General features: G+C 42.0%; 1 protein-coding gene across 2 annotated transcripts in view; it reads left to right on the forward strand.

The window, feature by feature from the left end:
• Positions 1-20,160, forward strand: part of SOL1 (carboxypeptidase D) — a 169,133-nt gene that overhangs the window by 91,044 nt on the left and 57,929 nt on the right. The window contains exons 5-11 of one of the 2 annotated variants that reach the window (XM_087666366.1): positions 88-144; positions 249-344; positions 1,102-1,224; positions 1,602-1,694; positions 1,780-1,826; positions 1,956-2,081; positions 11,040-11,142. In XM_087666366.1, coding sequence (XP_087522492.1) covers positions 88-144; positions 249-344; positions 1,102-1,224; positions 1,602-1,694; positions 1,780-1,826; positions 1,956-2,081; positions 11,040-11,142 — 645 coding nt within the window. Of the gene's footprint in view, positions 1-87; positions 145-248; positions 345-1,101; positions 1,225-1,589; positions 1,695-1,779; positions 1,827-1,955; positions 2,082-11,039; positions 11,143-20,160 lie in introns of both variants that reach the window. The other variant, XM_087666365.1, reaches the window with a different exon arrangement.

Below are 20,160 nucleotides of genomic sequence, written 5' to 3' on the forward strand. Positions count from 1 at the left end.
ATTCAAAAGTACTGGGTTCTTGATAGGACTTTCTTTTTCCTAGAATTTGTTAATGATGCTAAGAAATTTGTCTGGGACAATTGGCAGTGGGTTTTAGAAATTTCAGACAAGGCAGGTGAAACAGAGGCTGAACCTGCTTTTAAGGTAAGGTAGATAGCTAATGCTGAAATGTTTGTGTTGAAGAAAGTTATATGTGTAATTGCTTGTAATTGCCTCCTAAATCCAGAGGATTTTAACTCCACTGACAGTATGTAGGGAACCTGCATGGAGATGAACCTGTCGGACGTGAGCTCCTTTTGCTTCTTGCAACTTGGCTCTGTGACAATTATATGAAGAATCCTCTTGTAAGTACTGTTGACATGAAATTAGCCAAGCCTATGCATTCTGACAATTTGACAATTCATTTACTCCTTAAGTCAACAATTCAACTGGTCACTTCTGTCAATGGGTAATATCCATTCCAACTTGTCAAGTGATATCATCCCTGTTTATGTTTATGACTGGAAATCTGTTTTTTCTTGGGTAGATGTTGAATTAGTGCCACAAACAACATTCTGAGAGATCTTCTGGAACAGAACAGAGGTCTTCTATTTTTACATCATATCCTGGTTGATTTCTAGATCTTTTTTTAAAAACTTAATATGCCCTTTCAAATGTTTTTCCTCTGATGGTAGTTTTTTGATACTTGAACTCAATATGCCCTTTCAAGTCTTTTCCTCGGATGGTAGTTTTTTAATGCCAAGTATTATTACATAACTTCAAAATTTCAAACATTGATCTAGATACGAAGTGTACATTATCTGCTGTTTAGAATTTAATTATACTGAAGAGTGCCCTTGCAGATTTCATATGGACTGCAATTAATTCAGCAAAGTGTATGCTAGGAGTGGTGGAATTTGCATTTATTCTATTTTCTCAGACTGTATAAGCAAGGTCTTAGCATGTGTACAGCAGGACCCACAGTAGGTTGTCCAGTTTCATGCCATCATACTTGCAATGACTCATTCTTGCTTCATGAAGTCTGAATGTTTTAAATCTTCATGGTGTTAACTGCAAAGCTAAAGTCTCCTATTTTTTAATTAAGATCTAATCTCTTGTCAGGCCACTCTTGTTGTAAGAGATGTTCACCTCCATCTCTTACCTTCAATGAATCCTGATGGTTTCCTACGGAGGTCTCGGAATAATGCCAACAATGTGGATTTGAACCGTGATTTCCCTGATCAGGTGATGCTCAGCTCTTATATTGTCTTCAAAGTGTGATAAAGCTTCTCTATCTTATAACTTGAAGAAGCCGCAACTGTGCTTAACTGGTTGTGTCTGGTGTTCTTCGAAGTAGACTGCCTGTTAATGATTGTCTGTCTCTCTGTCCCAAAGGTGTGGCATCCTTAAGGAAAGGGGGTCAATATTCAGGAGGAGCCCACACAAACAAAAAAGCCACCCCATGTTCCTTCTCTCCCTTCTTGTGGTTGCCTGGATGTATGAAGTTCATTTTCTTTAAAAAAGTTGATGCATGAGAGAGTTACTTTTCAATTGCAGTTATTTGCCAGCAAGGTGGGTTGAATCTAGCTGACAATTGAACCTCTCCACAGTTTTTTCCTCAGAATAATGATGAGAATGAACGGCAGCCAGAAACATTGGCTGTGATGAATTGGACCAGAAATACCAGATTTGTGGCATCGGCAAGTTTGCATGGGGTAAAATGTTTTGAGGGTACCTGTGATCTACATAAATATTGTGTAACTAATCAGTGATTTTGATTGTTAAAGTTTGATTATGTAGGGAGCTCTTGTTGCAAACTATCCTTGGGATGGCTCTGCAGATGGAAGGTATTGAGTTTTTGAAAATAAAATCTCCAGCATAAAAATTAATGGCCTTGCTTTTAGAGGAGATACTTAAATTTGTTTTATATTTAATGTCTTTACTAAATCGTCTTTTTATGTTTGCTCTTGACACAGCACAAAGTACTCCAAATGTGACGATGACAGCACTTTCCAGTACCTAGCAAAAGTTTACAGTCACTTGCATGTTAACATGTCTAGTAGTAAGGAATTTCCTGGTGGCATTACAAATGGAGCTGCATGGTTAGTTGATTTTTTAATCAGCATTCTTTGACTTCTTAATGGTTTTTTTTCAACAAATCTTAATTTTCATCAGATAGTCTCCCATCTCATCTGTTAAAGTAGTATGCTGCATTGCCACAGCAAGCCTTGTCATACAGCTGAATGGACTATCAGGAGAATACCATATTACGTTGAGATGGAAATCAACTTTCGGCTTCTTCTAAATAAAGATGCTCATTCACCAGCCTATTTCTTTGCACATCTCTTAGCACAATTTCTTGGTCTCTGACACAGCACTTCTAAATAGCTTGCGTCAGGGATTTGGAAGGGTCATACAGCTGCATGGTTAGTCAATTTTTTTATCAACATTCTTTGAATTCTTAATGGTTTGTTTTCAACAAATCTTAGTTTTCATCAAATAGTCTTGCACCTCATCTGTTAAAGTAGTACGCTGCATTACCAGATCAAGCCCTATAGAGAGAATACCATATAATGTTGAGATGGAAATAAACTTTCAGCTTCTTGTAAATAAAGAAGATGCTCATTCGCCAACCTATTTCTCTGCACACCTCTTAGCACAATTCCTTGGTCTCCGACACAGCACATAGCTTGCGTCAGGGATTTGGAAGAGTCATATGGATGAAAGCACACATGTAGTGCAAAATTGTCAACATTGATTCCTAGGGTCAAGTCTTAGAACCGACTAAGCATGGTTTTAGGGGACCAGTGTGGGATTATGCATTATGGGAAGAGGGGTTGATGCTTAGCTCCCCGTGGTTTCTCACTCTCATTGAACCAAGTGTAGTGCTTGCATGCCTTGAGTCTCCGACGGATTCAAAAAATTGTGACTATCTTAGCTTGATGCTAGATTGTCAATAGTGACCGTAGTTGTGTCATTAGGATCCCATAGATCAATGCTCGTGGAATGAGGCCAAATGCTTTGCTTGTGAGGCAGACCTAGGGAACACTTAGTTGCCTCAATCTTCACACTCATGGCATGAATGGTGGCAACTAGGATAGAGAAGAATTGCACTTACCCCCCCTTCTAGGCTTCATTGCTCCAAAACCCAATGCTCATGCTCCATTAATAGTGAAGTTTGAAGTGCAGCTCGCATGATATAAAATTTTGCCACACAAGCACACAAAGAAGAAGAGTTAGCAAGAAAGAGTGGATAGCAAGCCACTTCTCCAATCCTTCAGATACTTCTTCTGTAAGTGTCTAGATAGTAGAAATAGCAGGCTGCTGAGCAGCATGCTCAGGGAGCAGGTATGCATCAATAAAGGGGTTATAGACAGACTGAAACTTGTTAAATACAGAAATAGTAAGTTCCTAAAGAAGAGAATGGCGTTTATAAATTCAGGTGCAGCAAAAGAGAGGAGCTACTTGTTGTGGATCCTCTTATGAGCAGAGAGAGCGATTTTGTAGGTGCAAAAAAAGCTAGGCTCTGCAGCCCTCTACATATTGGAGGCAGTCTAAGGTAGAATTGGAGAGACACAGATTGAAGTTCTCTTCTCTGTTTTCTTTTCCTCCACACAAGCAGCTCAGTTTGTGAAGTTTTATGACCTTATTGGATTTGAGCCATATCAGATGTATGAGTAGCTCTAAGTATGAGTTTTTAATTGGTGCTGAAAAGTTTGTGAATAGGTAAGGGTAGATGCTCCATTTTGGTGTTCGTTTTAATTATGCATTAACATCTCTTGGTTGAGAGTTGAGCTACTAGAAGTATAATTTGCACTAGAGTGTGGAAACATGGCTTGGAGTGTTGTCTGTGATAGAATTCAGCCTCCGTTTCTGTTTGTTCAATGCTGTGTCAGATTCTAGAGCATGTTTGGCTATCATATTTGATGTAGAGGCTCCAGAATTGAGTTTTGAAGGGTCTATTGGTTATTAAGTTTGACACTGATGCACGCTTTGCTTTTGTGTTCATGATTATATTGAAGTAGCGGATATAGACATAGAGATGGATGATCGAGTTCTCTTTTGGGTGTTGAGCAGCCAAAGTCATTAGATGCATTAGCATTTAATTACATTGCATTAATTCATAATTTTGGTCCCCACTAACAGCTCCAAGAAGGCTTTATTTGTATGATTGGCATTTATTGTGCATGGTAGGACAAATGCTCCAAAATCCCCCACACGTAGGGCTTGCATGGACATTCTTACCGTTCCCTTCCCCCCACTCACCCCCAAAATTCATTGATCAATTATTCTTCAGCAATCACTCCTCTCAGACCAGGTCACACCCTCTTCACTCCTCTCAATGCTTTGTCTGGACTCTCTAGGTGTTGCCTGGGGCTGCCCAGCCTGCCATGACCTTTTCCAGAGCATTATAAGCTGAAGGTGACCATCACCAACCTTGCGTTGACTGATTTATGCTGCCACCCAGCATCTTCTGTGGCTTCTCGAGCTGCTGCCCTGCTTCCACTCCCCAGTACAGTCAGCAGACAGGCCAGCTTGCTGCATATGGTATTCAATATCATCACCAGATCTGCATTTTCTGTCCAGGAGGTCTTTGGGTATGTCAGACCTGCGTTTACTGCTACTGTTGCTCTCAGACTGCTAGCCAGCTTACCTCTCATCTTCTCTAGTTGTCACCTACCATTCAGCAGCTTGTGTTTCACTGTTTTGAGGTTTTAGCCTGCTGCTCATCTTTGTATTTTATCCTCCGGTTGGCTCTCCAGCAATCACCTTGAGAGCAGCCATCATTCTGAAGAGATTTCAGCATCTTCTTCCTCATTGATAGCTCCTAAGGACTGTGTTTTGCTCCTTTCATAGAGCATCCTTGTCCACAAGTGCTGTCACCCAATCAGCCAAGACAGTGCAGTCATCTTTGAGCTATGATCAGGGTCATCAACTCGACTCTTCTCACCTCAATGCTGGTTGTAGAGACTCGAAACCTTGAGGTCTCCTCCATTGTATCAACATTGAGCATGATTCATTATAGCATTCATCTTCTATGTTTCTAAGTTTTGTTTTATAGTGTTTGCCATACACACTTTGTGGTCCTCCTTGCAAACCCTATCATTTCTTTATATGGTATCATAGCAGAGGGGCTTCAAGAACTAAAGTTCTTCATCCTCGGTGAAAGGTTGTGACGAGCAGCAACATGACCTCTAATCCTAGATTCCTAATTTTTGTGTGTCATCCGAGAGATACCATTATCTTTTTCTCCTTCCCACCCTTCCATTACAAGTTCTTCCCCATAGGGTAAAGCATGAACCACTGGGTGCACCTACTTTGGCAAGAGCAGTCAACTCCCTTGAAGATTATCGTCATCAACCTTTGCTCTCTATGCCATTGGAGTTATATGCATCTACCCCCAGGGATTGCTTGTGCTACCTCACCATTTTGGGTGACAAAGATTGTTTTGCACCGACTATCCAATTTCTATGCTGAAGGCAATAAGACACATATAACATACACTATGCCTTCTCAAGCAAAAACATAGTTGTCAAGTACAAAAGGTACAATATGGTATGACAAAATATGGTACTATATGATTTCTTAAGAGTTTATAAGGCACAGTACGATAGTAGTATGGATTTTTCAAAAAATTTGACTACTTTGGACTTCGAATGATAGAACACATGTTTAAAGCCAAAATAACAATGCCATTAGAGTATATAAGATTACATGAGGGTAACACGCCAAAACCTATATGGCATATTCTACTTGTGCAACATGTGCTACAACTTATAGTGGATAGATGGGAATGGATACATCATGCATTATACATCATGGATTATACAAAAGTGGCAATTCTTCCATACTGAGGGGCAGTTTTCATACTAAAAAGGGGTGGAAAAAGAGGGTTAGTTTTCTCATACTAAATCATACGAATATGTACAGTATGGTACCCGTATGGATCATAACCATATGAACTAGTTTGTACCACTACATATGCAACTATGAGCAAAACAATACATTATGATTTCCTAGAGACCACCACAACAAACTATGGAGTTTTCTTCCTCCTATTTTCAACTATGAGCAAAACAATACATTAAGACCTCCTAGAGACCACCGCAACAAATTATGGAGTTTTCTCCCTCCTATTTTCAAGTCTAGTGGCCCTCAGCTTTGTTGTCCGCTCCACTAAGAACTGAGACTATTGGATATGGTCTTCTCGATGGTCCTCTTCTTTGAGAGAGAGAGGTTGTTGGACTGCTTTCGCTTCGCAATCTAGTCCATGGAGAGACAACAGTTGTTTGCCACCACCTTCAATCCACAGTCCTTTCTATTGAGAGATAGAGGCTATTGCCCACCTATGGCTCCATAGAACTTGCAAATAGCAACTCCATTGTATTACTCCATAGACACTGACTCTGATGAGGGCATAAAAGAGATCATATGTGATTACCCTCTTCTTTTTGAGTGCATTTTATGATATCCCTCCGTCCATCCCTCTTTTGCTCAGTTTTGGAAGAACATATTAGGAGCGATTTGGCCTCTACTCCATTCTAGCCTCAAATACCTTTCTCGACTCTACTAATAATAATTGCTTCATTAGCCACACTAGAGATTATAATTCATGAGTTTTTGGATTCCCTATCTTCTTTGGAAGGGGATTTCCAAAGGTGATCTTCTTTCTCCAATTTCAAAGGGGGTCACTTGCTATTCTCATCATTTGTTAGAGGGTTGCACTTTGATCCCTTCACACCATGGGCCATTTGTGCATCTTGGCTAGGGCCATGGTCTTCATTCCCTTTCTCTTTCGACATGGACAATTAAGACCTACAGGTTCTATTGAGGCTAGAGCCTTGGTTACACCTTTGCATCTTGTCTAACATGGAGATGACGATAGCTTCCTCTCTCTCGAGGCTTAGGACCACACATGCTTTGCATTCTCACCAACATGGATATGGAGCTAGTGGTTTCTCTCCCGAGATTGAGTTTCATGCACAACAACATCAGCTATCACCTTGTCTGTTGTTCTTCCTTGCAGGTTTCCTTTTGGGTGGAGTTCTTGGATTGCGGGTGCTTCTATTTCAGCTTTTGGAAGTGGGGTGGAACACATTGCATGCCGATCTCAGCTCCTATTTACCCTCATCATTGAGAAACCTACCTCTTACATCGTCCATATTGTAGTTTCTACACATTAAAAGCTGTATGTGCAATTTCGCTCTCTTTTTTTTTTTTTTTTTTTTTCATAAAAGGTAATTGTATTAATTACGAAAAAGTTTTTGCAATCTCTCTTTTTTTTTCGTAAATTTTGCAATCTCTCTCTCTCTCTCTTTGTGTGTGTGCGTGTCCCCCCCCCCCCCCCCCCCCTTTTCCCCCTCTCTTAGGGTATCTTTTGATTTGGAGAGGGGGCATTGAGCAACCAAAGAAGATGTATTCTCTCTAGCTTCAAGTGTACACATTAATATGTACAAATCAGCTCTCATAAGTTGCACAAAATGAGACTTACTGGCATTGGATTGGCAAGGGAAGGTGGTAATGCAGGGCAACATTATGAGACACTTGGGTGATCTTGTAGGTGTACACCTCTTGCCTAAGCATCTGCTTGATTGGATTCAGCTTGTACTGCAAACAAATTTGTTTACAGAAATCACAGGCATGGCCTTTTCATGTGAGCCTCAAAATTGCTTAGACAATAAAGTTGTCCACAATCTGATACTATGTACCATTGCTGCCTTGAGAGACTGTCTTGCAGAAATTCACATGGTCTGTCTGCTTCATGTTGTAGAGAAAACACTCTACACATTCTAACATTACTTGGATTTCCTAGGATCATATTTATAGACCTAAAGAAATGGGGGTTGGTGCAAATTTACATGTGGCGATACACATGACAGCTTTTGATGGACTTTGTTCAATGTCATGCATGTTGGGCAGCAACCTTGGATTGCCATTGCTAGATGTTTTCAGGAAGATGTGTAATTTGCATGGCAACGCTTGAATTCAGGCCTCATGGGTGGCGGTTAATGTTGATCATCCCATATGACTGAAATCCTCCCCACTGTTGACTTATATTGTTTGCTCTTGGCAAGTGGTTCTCAAGAAGTCCTCTTGGCATCTCCCAGAAAATCAACTCTGGCCAATTCCTTGCGAACTGAAACTGTCTACTTCTAGAATTATTTCTTGGGATGCAAAACAAGTAGCTCGCTCCCAGTTGAACAAGATGGCCAGACTTGGTCTAGTCTCTATCCTTGATGCTTGGAGCCCTCAAGAACTATGTTCATTCTATTGCTTACGAAAGAGCTTTCATTACCTAGAGGGTACCATGATCTATGTATGCCTAGAGGGTATCATGTTCTATTGCCCATGGGCAAAATTTTTGGATTCTTTGCTTGTTTGGCAACCTTTCCCCTACCTAGACTTCGAACACCCTCTCACTGAATTGGAAAATGTAACAATCAATTGATCTTAGAGTGAGCATCTGCAAATCAGATTTATCATTTGCTTGTCAAGGGTCATGCATGGTTAATGGATAATGGAATTCTATGTAGGGTTTCTGCAAGGGGAGAACTTGGTGAAAATCCACAAATATGGTGGGAGGCTCAATACAACCCCTTCTAAGTGCAAAGACTTCATTTGGAGGTTGGTGGGTGGTCTCTCACTTGTTGCAGCCATCTGGAAATGCACCGTTTCAAATGGTTCCTGCTTGTTTTGTACTACAGCTGAGGAAGCCTCTTGTCATAGGTTTTTGGCTTGCCTGACACTTAGTGGCAAGTGCATATGGTCTCTCTTGTCTCGAATTTGGTGTTTCAGTCGCCAAAAGCTCTGTGCATCCTCGGGACTGGCTTTTTTGAAATGTCAAATTTACAGGATCTGCACAGGCACATGTATTGGGGGTTTTCCACTTTCTATGCTTTTGGGGATGCTGGCATAACTGGAGTATATGTAATGCTATGCAGGCCTCCTTACTAGGGATGATCTGGCTCCCTTGCATGCTGCCATCTCTCCTGTCGCTTTGTGTGATACCGAGTAGTCTTGTGAGTCTTGTACATTTTTGGTAATTAGTACAATTACCCATTGATTGATTGATATACATATATGTATGTATGTATGGCAATTAGTGGAAATATTTTGTGGATATGTATGTGAGAAGACAAGATGGCACTTGTTTGGGTGAATAGGGATCTTCCAAACTTATCAGCGTGGCACCTTTGTCAGAGCATGTTTGGCTATCATGTTTGATGTAGTTGTCTAGGAGTGGGAATGTGGATTTGTCTATTGGTTTAAGTTTGACCCTGATGCACAAATTTTCCTTTATGTTCACGATAATATTGGAGTGGATATTGACACAGAGATGAATGATTAGGTTCTCTTCTGGGAGCTATCTTTACTGGAAGAGGTTCTGATGTAGTGTACTTTAGATCTTTTTTATGTGTATGTTCAGCCCTAGTCAAGTATGTCCTTCTCTTTGTGATGTGACATGGCTGAGTGAGCAAGAATTTTTATGGATCTTTAGGTGTGAGATGAGGCTTGTTGTGTTGTCTCAGAACAATGTGTGTGATGCTCTTGAGAGAGCTTGTTGTACATTTGAAGAATAAGTAAGGTGGTTTACCTGCTTTTGCATTCAAAACACAGATTTAATTATCATCAAAGGTGAAACTCTTGTTATTTTACTTTCCTTAGCATTTTGCGAAGCAATTGAAGTAGATTGAAGTGGGGTCTTGGTACTACATGTGTGGAGCTGCAGATTGCAGTCGAGCCAATTTGCAGGCAAATCGTTCTTGAAGTAAGCCCAAAGAGGCACTATATTCATTCTAGTTTTGTTCTTTGCATTGTGACTTTCTTTGCAGGTGGAACGAGGTGAGTCAGAGGTCCAAGAATATTGCTTGTTTGCCAGTCTGGAGAGTGACATCCACACCCCTTGTTAGCTAGAGGGCAAAAAGAGTGATGATTCTCTCCTCGTCAACCATAGAATGGACCTTTAAAGCCCAATTTGCTAACCATGTCTCAGTTGATTGAATCAGGCCACCTCGATCATTGTCCAATTATTTAGGAGGTGTCACGATTGGTAGCATTGAGGACAATGCTGAGGTGCTGATGGCCCACAATTACCTTACCCTCCAATGGATGTCTGTAGGTAACAGCTCGACATGAAGCTCTAGTTTACCGGTTCCTAGCCATTGTAGCATGTGCTTCTTTTGTCTGGGTCCTAACAATCTCTTCTGCCTCCCTGCTGGACCAAGAATTGGAACTTTGGGCCCTGATGACATAGTAATTCAACCCATTAGAAGGAGCCAAAAGTCGGACCTTGCCATTCTGAGACATGGGGCATGAAAATCCCCACCCCCAAAGGGAGTGCCACTATAGCAAAGTGCCCAATGCTTCACAAAGAAAGCATTGGCAAATGCATCCCAGGTACTCTGCCCGCTATGAGGTGAAGCCTTGTTTCTGGCAAGGTGAATCTTTTTGCTTCATCTCAGCCCATTCACGAGACAAATCTAGGGGTATAAAGTCCCATAGTGGCAACAAATCTCATTATTTTCAGAGGCTACGAAAGCACTAAAACTTTGTGGTGAGAAGAAGTAAAGAGAAGACTAGTCTGTCTGAGAAGAAGTTCAGAAAACCTTCATCTTATAGAAAATAGGGGAAAAGCAATTTAGCTGTGGATAATGTATGTCAAAGCTTGTGCATTGCTTGGTGCTCTTGTTACTTGTAATTGGCATAATCATTATTGTGTTAATTATTATCTAGTTATGGCATTGCTTCTTTATAGTCCTCCATAATGTCTCAATTCCTTATCTCCTATCTCATAATCTGGTCTAGTTTTATGTATGACAATTTAGTGCATAAGGTAGAAATCTAATGGGCTCATGTAGTGCTATTTGTAATGTCCTGCATCTGACTTGAATTAGTCCATGGTTTGGTTTCTATGGGGAAGTTTGTTGTGTATGAATCATCTCAACTTGTAGGACTATTTCTAAGTGCATATTGCTCTGTGACTAATGCAAGAGCTATAACAAAGTGGAGAAAGTTTGGAAAATTTGGTCTTGGGGCATTCCATCTTTGTCTTGTCATAGGTACCCTCTATATGGAGGCATGCAGGACTGGAATTATATTTATGGAAAATGCATGGATCTCACTTTGGAAATAAGCGAGAGCAAATGGCCAGCAAACTCTGAGGTACTCTTCAACTCTAGTAGTATCAAATATGTGGCTAACCTGCTTGGATCTGGAGAATTTCAAACTTGATATCTCAGCTTGTGCTGTTTGAAGATTTCTCAAAAGTTATTTCTTTCCAAGAAAAGAAAATTCTATTAATGACACCTCATGAAAGTTCTTAAGGTAATAAACAAGTACAAAGAAGGTCCAATAAAGAGCAAGTGAGTACATTATAAATACAATGGTTGTGTGAACAACTAATTTGTTGGGCTATTGTGCCAGACTTTATGAGGTGCTAGGTGAAAGAATGTGCTAGAATCCCATGACCACAAAAAAGCATCTCCCCTTCTCCTTATCCTCTTAAAACCACCTTGCAGCCTCTCCCATCTCCTGTGAAGAGTATGAGTGATCTATGTGAGATCTAGAAAGTGTCACTGTAGTGGAAACATCCTAGCAGTCTATAGTATGGCTACATCTCGTAGTCCAAATGTACTAAACAAAGATATCAGCAATCAACTCCCACCTATGACCATGTCTTTTAGTCCATTATGCTTGCCAGTAGTTTGGAGTGGGGATCCTGCTCAAACTCTGGCCAACAATAAGAAAAGAGTGGCTCCCTAGAACATCCTCATGTCCACAGGCTGGGCCTTTGTTTGTGACCCAAGCTACTGTCCCCCAAGTTGCAACCATAGTGTCTGCTATGCCATGAAAAGACCATCTTGAGGGCTCTCCTCTGCACCTCTTGAGCTTTGGGACAATGCCATAGACAATTCCTTTGAGTCTCCTCTAGCTTTCTACATCTCCAATGTGCCACCAGGTCCTTGCCATAATTGAGCCATGTACCAATCACCAAACTCTTGGGAACTACTAGCCATAGGAACAAGGAAATCTTCGTAATCTTAAATCTGTCATCCAGTCTCATCCAAAAATCTAACAAGAAGGGATTCAAGATAACCTCTCTCTGCCAAATCTAACAAGAAGTGGCGGCTGGTACTACTGTGATCCTGCTCATTTGAATCTGCCTCCCTAGCCTTGTGGTGTGGCAAAAGAAGGCTACTTGCATGGTCTATCTTGGAATGGGTCTCTTCAAACCCACTCTCTTGGATCCCACTGTGATCTCTGAAGAGGTCTCCTCTAATAAGCCCAATGCCCTCATCCATCAATCAAGCAAGTAGCTGAGTCCGGGTCTATTTATCATCTCCTCTCAGAATGTGCCACTACTTTAATCCTCTATCTAAAGAAGCCTATGAACTTTGCTTGAACCAAATATGAGATCTATCTTTATTTTCAAACTCATTGATGCACAAATTTGGTTGAATAGCCAGCAACTTAGGTTTTGGATTGATGGCCTTTTTCCTTGTAGAATGATTTGGTCCGTGAGGCTGGATCATACTTCAATCATTTCTTCCATACCTGTCAGTATTTGCGGTACAGAACGTATGGAAAACTACGTAGACTCCTTTGGTGAAACCTAATTCCTGTGCAAGATCTCCTATTGCTGGTGGCTGCTCAAATTGCTTACCTCTACAGCTGCCATGACAACATTCTTTACAACTACTATTGCTCCAGACTGCTGCAACTAGCACTGCTCTGATCCTGCTCATTTCCTAGCCTAATGGTGTAGCTAAAAAAAGGGCACTTGCATGTTCTATCTTGGAATAGGCCTCTCCAAACCCACTCTCCTGCATCCCGCCATAATCTGTGAAGAGGCCACCTCTAATAAGCTGGGTGCCCCCATCCATCAATTAAGCAAGTGGCTGGGTCCAGGTCTATATACCATCTCCTCTCACAGTGTGCCACTATGATCCTCTGTCTAGACAAGCCTATGAACTGTGCCTGAACCAAGTGCACAATCTCATCTTTATATTCAAACTTATTTTACAAATGTGGTCGGCAAACCAGTAACTTGGGTTTTGGATGGTTGGTATTTTTCCTTGTAGAATTAGGGTTACATATGATTTGGGTCCTTGAGGCTGGATCATAATTCAATCTTGCCTCCACACTTGTCAATGTTTGCACCATAGTTTTTTCCATACATCTATGGTTGAAGTATCATAGGTTTGCACATGTATGGTATGGAGAAGGTATGAAAATATACCATGAAAACATATGAAAAAAATACCATACTTTGCCCTGGTGAAAAAGAAAAGTGGCAAAAGAACGTATGCTGATCACTCTGCAAGAACTAGAAGAGTTAGGTGAGAAGACTTCAGCCATGAAAACAAGCACAAGTTCAAAGCTGAAGGGTCACATGTTTTGGATGATGCTAATGTTGATGCTGATGGTGATGATGATGATGAAGGGGATGATGATAATACTATTGCTGCTGCTGATGATGAGCACTGAGAGCTCATACATTGATTGTCCTTTTTTTTTTACAGCTTGCTGCCTTATGAGTAATGAGTCTTTTTTCTCTTGCCTATGCCCTAGAGTTTTCAGCTTCAATGCTAATAGGCTAATAGCTATCATGTTTTGAAGTTTTTTGTACACCCGTCATGTTTCAGCCTTCATCATTGATGTATTTGGCAGCAAATGTTTAACGAATCATCGAGTGATAAGTCTATGGGCTACTATTATCTGGTTCTCTTTTAAGTTCCAAGTTTTGTAGAATATAATGTTTGAACTTTTGACCTTTTAAATGTTCATGGTTTAAACTTAAAAGGTTTAAATTTAGATTCTGTCATTCTAGTATGTACATAATATATTCTTATTTTTTGAAATTATAGAAATTTTGAAGGTCCCGTATGGTTCACCCAGGGGCAGTGAACCATACTTATTCCATACTTTCATATCTAGATGCATATGCCATATGGTAATGTATGAAAAAGACTATGATTTGCAGCATGGAAATGCATGGAAAATTGCATAGACTTCTTTGATGAATCCCCTTACTGCTGTGCCAACATCTCCAATTGCTGGTGGCTGCCAAAACTGCTGCCTCTACAGCTGCCACAACAACATTCTCTGTAGCTATGACTGCTCCAGACTGCTGCAACTGCTGTTGCTGTTGTCCAGGGTTGTCAGGTACGAAAGGTACAATACGGTATGGTATGATAAAATAGAGTACTAATTGGTACCTTATGATTTTATAAGGTATGGTACGATATCAGTACGAAAAAACAAACAAAAACTCGGTTACTTTGGATTATAGATAATAGAACACATGTTTAGAGCTAAAATAGCAATGTCACTTGAGTTAATAGAATGAATACATGAGGATAACAAGGAAAAACATCATGTACAACATGTGCAATGCGCTACTAGAAGACAGATGGGAGTATATATGTAATACATCAAAGAACAAAGCAAAGTTTAGGGTGGATGGACAAACAGGCTCTTCATTCTTTTGTGTGTGTGTGAGAGAGAGAGAGAGAGAGAGAGAGAGAGAGAGAGAGAGAGAGTATATTAACGTCTCTAAAAGGCCAATGTGGCCTATGAGACCAAAGCAATGCATACAATGATGGTGTGTTTCTCATCTGGAACAAGAAAAGAGGAAAAACATGCCTATAAGACTGAAAAAATGAAATAGTGTCCTATAAAAGGGAAACATGTCAATGATCTAAAAGTGAAAGTAGAAAAAGGAAAACTCTCCATCAATGATATGTTTGTCCTCTAAGGAGGTGTATCTCTGCATGGCTGAGGCGTCTCGGCATTTGTCTCCTGTGGCACTCAATGATGGCTTTAATTTGTCTGTGATGTGGATGTCTAGGCCTTCGTCCGGGTGGACGTGGGTGCCTAGACCGGCTAAAAGTGCCACTGCTCTATCCAAAGGGACACCTATAGAAGATGAGGTCCAATGATGATGTACTCCTGTAGGTTGTGTAGCAGTAGTAGTGGTATCTGCCATACTCTGTCGTGTATCAGTGAAAAAGTCAGTGATTGCTCTCTGTCTATGTGAGTCGAGGTGTGGGGGCCTCCTACTCCGTAGAATTGTTGCTCTGCGCCTTTGGAGCTCCAAGAGAAAGAATCCCAAGCATCTCTGATCCTCAAACTACATGATCCGTCTCAGGGGTCTAAAACCCTCTCGAAACAGCCAGTGGTATCTACCTCGTATATCATAATATGCAGTGCATCGGTAGATGTAGTGTTCCTTTGTCTCTGGCTCTCTGTCGCATAGTGGGCATATGCATTTCTCTGTCTGTATTATCCTCCCATCTGCCTGTCTCAATCCTCAAGTGGTGCGATGAGGTGCGGATCTAACCAATACTGTGTGTAGTCCATGAGGCAGCTGTGTGTCCATGTAATTGGGTCGGGTGATGAAACCATCCTTAGATACCTGAAGGAAGTGGGTCTGGTAGTGTGCCATCCTCGTGCCATGGGGGTCAGGGGGTCGGATCCAGGTCTTCTCCGTATCTAACTTCAGTATGTCTGCTCTGATCACATGGTTTAGCTCTGATCGACTTAGGTCAAGTGTGGGGCAATCCAGGCTATAGTCAAAGGGGGGTAGTCTATCAATCTGCAGCCCATGTAGACTCATCCATGTACTCATCTGAGCATACCAATAATGTTTGTCACCATCTACTGCTAGTTGTCTAGAAGAGGCCAGGGCTAGCCGTGGGTATCTATCTTGGGGGAGCTCCCATAGTCTATGTATGAAAGTCACTGCCTGGACCAAGGCCTTAGCCACCATGGGTGATACTCCCAACTCAGCTCTGATAATTTCATGTGGGGTCGAGCTCTTCGCTCATATCATATGTGAGATCATCATGACCAGTGGTCTTTCCATATGCTCCCACCTGTCATAGTATTCCTTCTCTGGTCCATCCTGGTCTCCCAAAGGTTGTCTCCTCGTGTGAAAGAGACTCGGACCCCAAATAGTTGCCCCATATAGGAGTGTGGGTGTAACCAGGGTGTCAAAAAGCCACAATTTGGTGCCCGGCTCATGAAATTGTATGTGAGTACATTGCCTCTCCAATGCACCTAAGGCTGCATATGCTTTTGCCAAACGAGCCTCTGATGTCTCTCTCCAAGAGAACTGTGGTCCCTTCAATGTGACCCCCAAATAGACATATTGCCTAACCATCTCCATTGGCTCTCCATCAAAAGTAAACTGGTGCTCAGCTCTTGTCACCCAAGCAGCTGAAGTGTTAAATACCATAACTTTAGTTTTCCCAAGGTTCACCTTAAGATCTCTATCTTTGCAAAAGGCTGATAATGCATCCAAGTGTCTATTTAGTCCCTTAGGTGAGTCAGATATAAGTACAATATCGTCGGCATAAAGTAGTAATGGTATCAGCACTCCAGCTAGGCTGGCTCCGGCTCCACCAGTTCTGTCCACATATTCTGAAATTTCATCTATGTACTATCCAAATAGTGTCGGTGAAAGTGGACAGCCTTGTTTCACCCCAATGGTGCTATTGACTATATCTGAGATCCCCTCAGGTGTTCGTACTCTGCCCGTCACTGTCTCATACAAGGCATAGATACTCCACTGTATCTCTACAGGCACATCAATGTTTTGCATTCTTCTCATGAGTCTAGCACGTGGCACTGTGTCAAAGGCCTTGCGAAAGTCCACAAAACAGGAGTAGATCTTTTTCTTGAATGCCTTGCCTTCTTCGATGATTGCCCTCAATGTAAAGATATGGTCTAGAGTTGTATATCCCCCCCTGAAGCCAGCCTGGCCTTTTGATCTTAGGCCATGCATCTCGGCCCATTCACTCAATGCTTGTTCCATGATAGAGCCATATATTTTGGCCAGCATGTGTCCAATCATGATAGTTCAATAGTTACTAGGTAGCGTAGGGTCTCCACTCTTAAAGAGCGGCACAATAATATGGTCTGACCAACAGGTTGGAAATCCCTCACAAACTGCCCTATTAAAGATGTGAGCCAGCGTTGGTGCCAAGATATCACAAGCATGCGTGAAGTGTTCAGCTACTAAGCCATCATGATCTTGGGCTTTTCCATTTTTCAATTTCCGTATGGCATTCCTCACTTTTTTTTCTCTGAAAAATCTGCAATTTACTGGTCTTGAGGTTGAGGGGAGTGGCATAGGCTCTTGGCCAGGAACATCATAGAGTGTGCAAGCATATCCATGCCAATCATCCGGTCTAGTAATCTGTAAGGGTGGCTGGTTCTCATGCATCTTTTTCCATGCTCTCTTGCTGTCCTGTCCCAAGAACATGGAATACATTTCTGTTTCTAATCTGCTCAGGTATTCCCACTTCTTTTTGCGTACCAATCATCTGAAGAGTGTTCGAGCATGCTTATGTGTACATATGTCAAGTGCCATCTCTCGCTGAAAACGTGCTCGTGTCTCTCTGCACTCATCATCATACCAGCCATTCTGTGGGGCACTACCTCGTGGAGGTTTATCTGACGGTGTAGTGTGTGGGAAAGCGTAGGCTGCTGAAGTGTGTATTATCTCGGCCAACTGTCCTGTAAACTCATCCAGAGAGGCCTGTGTGTCTAGCTCCCTCAATGCATCTCACAGTAGTGTTGTATATGTGTGAGGTCGCTTCCACAAAATCATAGCATGGTAATTTTGGTATGTGTGGCTGTGCTTCGTGTATATGCCCATATTGCATTGTGAAAGCTAGAATAGCATGGTTTGCTGCTAATCCAATTGGTCTGTCTGATATTTCAAAGCTTTTTATGTCAAGTAGCAAGTTGGGTGATCCAATCAAATAGTCCACTGTGCTTGACCCTTTCTTGTTATTCCAACATGTGAAACCATTAGATCTTGTCTTAAGGGAGCTATTGCAATTCCACAGTGTGAACTTCGGGGTCTCATAGGCCGCGCACCGTCATGCTGTCCTTTTCTCTGTGATGATGACTCTTCCATCTCTATAGACAGCCCATTTACCTGCTTTTCGTGCCTCTAGAACACGTGGCATATTTTCCCTCATGTGGGCTATCTGGGCTGGGGTGAGGTCTTCACCTAGGCAGATCTTTTCTCCTTTGAGAGCGATCCTCTTGGAGAGGAAGGCTCTCTTCTTTTCCAAGTCTCCAAACTTCAAGACCAGGACTTTTGTTTTTGTGTCAGCTTTCCCGACTCGCCAAGCCCCAATGATGGATACATTTGTAGCCCCAATTTTGGTGGCAAGAGCTGTAGCATCTTCAATTAGGGAGCTTTTCTCATCTAGTCCAACCACTCTTACGTGGAGTGCGCGTACCCGTCTTTTTGCCTCTTCTACCAAGGTGGCATTCATAACTTCCTCTTTGTTGCCATGCATTCCTTTGTTCTTTTTTGCCACATCTATCCATTCTGCATTTTCTTTGGCAGTATTCTCAACATTCTCCATTTTCTTTTGGGTGCCTTCCACCACACTTGCATAGGTGCGCATATCCTTTTTTAAGACGTCCATTTCTTTTTGTAGTTCCGGTGTGATTTGTGGTTCCTTTTGTGCGTCCAGTTTCTTTTTGCATTCCTCTAGTTCTTCTTGTAGATTAGAGATCATTGAGTCTTTCTCTGCCATGTGTGCATCCAATGTTTTATGCATCTCCTTTTTTAGTTCTTCCATCATTTCAGCTTGAACCCGCTCATTTCCTTCCTTATGATACACATTTCAGCACGGAGTATGGTCAACATCTCCTCATATAGTGTTTCATTAATTTTGCGGGATGTCTTCCCATATCTACTTGACCCTGGAGAGACATTCCAATCTCGGGTTTTACGCCCATAGGTTTTGTATCTCATGTTCTTTGGCGGTGTATGAAACATTGTTTCCATGGTTGGTTTTGTGATTCCTTCATTGTCAATTTCTTCCATCATGATTATAGTATGTGCTATAGCATAAAACTGTTTACAGTCTAACTAGAGTAGTAAACTAGTAACATAAACTATCACTATAGCATGAACTGTCAGTATATCATAAACTGTCAATGTGACTGCATCATAAGATATGACTGTAGCATAAACTGTCAATGTAGCATAGAACTGTCAATCTCATCTAAACTGTCACTGTAGCATGAAATGTTAATGTGCGTCAGTCTGAATTCACGTAGGTCTCCAATCTACACAACATGGCAAGGTTCACATCAGTCTGAGTGCATCTGCAATCTCAGTACATTCACACAGGTCTGCATTCATGTCAGTCTGAGAGAGTCAATAGATTTCTTATACAGTCACAGTCATAACCCAAAACTGTTCCATCAATCACCATTGCGCATCCCTGCATATACTGCTCACAAGGCCCACCATTGTTTACTGCAGGTACATCCCGTCACTGTTTACTTAGTACTCCTGCGTCAGTACATTTACAGCATTCTCAGTGCTCCTGCATCAGTACCTTCGTCACAGTATTCTCACTACTGCATTCTCATTTGTCACAGTACATTCGTCACTGTTGCCACAGTACATTCGTCACAGTACATTGCTCTGCCAGACACGTATGCTAGTGTCACTCCTGTCTCGTCCGCATCCGTCTCGTCACCCCTGTCGCATCAGCATCTGTCTGTTACGCTCGTCTCATTAGCATCCCGTCACACCAGCGTCACGTCCGTCATGCCCGTCACGCCAGCCATTCCATTACCTCGTCAGAGAGAGAGAGACAGAGAGAGAGAGAGAGAGAGAGAGAGAGAGAGAGAGAGAGAGAGAGAGAGGAGGGGTGAGAGAGGGAGAGAAACGATCGAGTGAGCGATGGTGCCATGAAGCAATGGCGATGGCGGATCAGATTAGCTGTGTTCTGCGGGCGCGCCTCCTTGCCTTGTGTGTAGCCTAAGTTCTTCCCTCAAGGCCGTGCAGGTTTGACCTGGCCCTATTTACGGAAAGAAGGCAAGAGAGAGAGAGAGAGAGAGAGAGAGCGAGAGAGAGCCGTCTTCCCTGCCCGATAAACCTGGCCCTACGTACAGAAGGAATGCGAGAGAGAGTAAGCGAGAGAGAGCTGTCTTCCCTGCCCGACACGTCGAATCCTGCCCTTGCCTTCCAGAGGTCCTTTTTCTGTCTTGCACGCACTCTGTCCCAGCAACCCCGGGTATCATCATCGACTTGATCTGCATCCTGACATTCCTCTGGCACACTGCCCTATGTCTGACTCCGAGGATCTGTCTGTGACGGCTTGCTCTAATCCCAAAAGGAGATAGATTGTGTTAAAG

Source organism: Lygodium microphyllum, chromosome 25 (assembly GCF_053477565.2).
Source record: "Lygodium microphyllum isolate KBCC chromosome 25, Lygodium_microphyllum_v1.1.10, whole genome shotgun sequence".
In the NCBI taxonomy this organism is placed as follows: domain Eukaryota; kingdom Viridiplantae; phylum Streptophyta; class Polypodiopsida; order Schizaeales; family Lygodiaceae; genus Lygodium; species Lygodium microphyllum.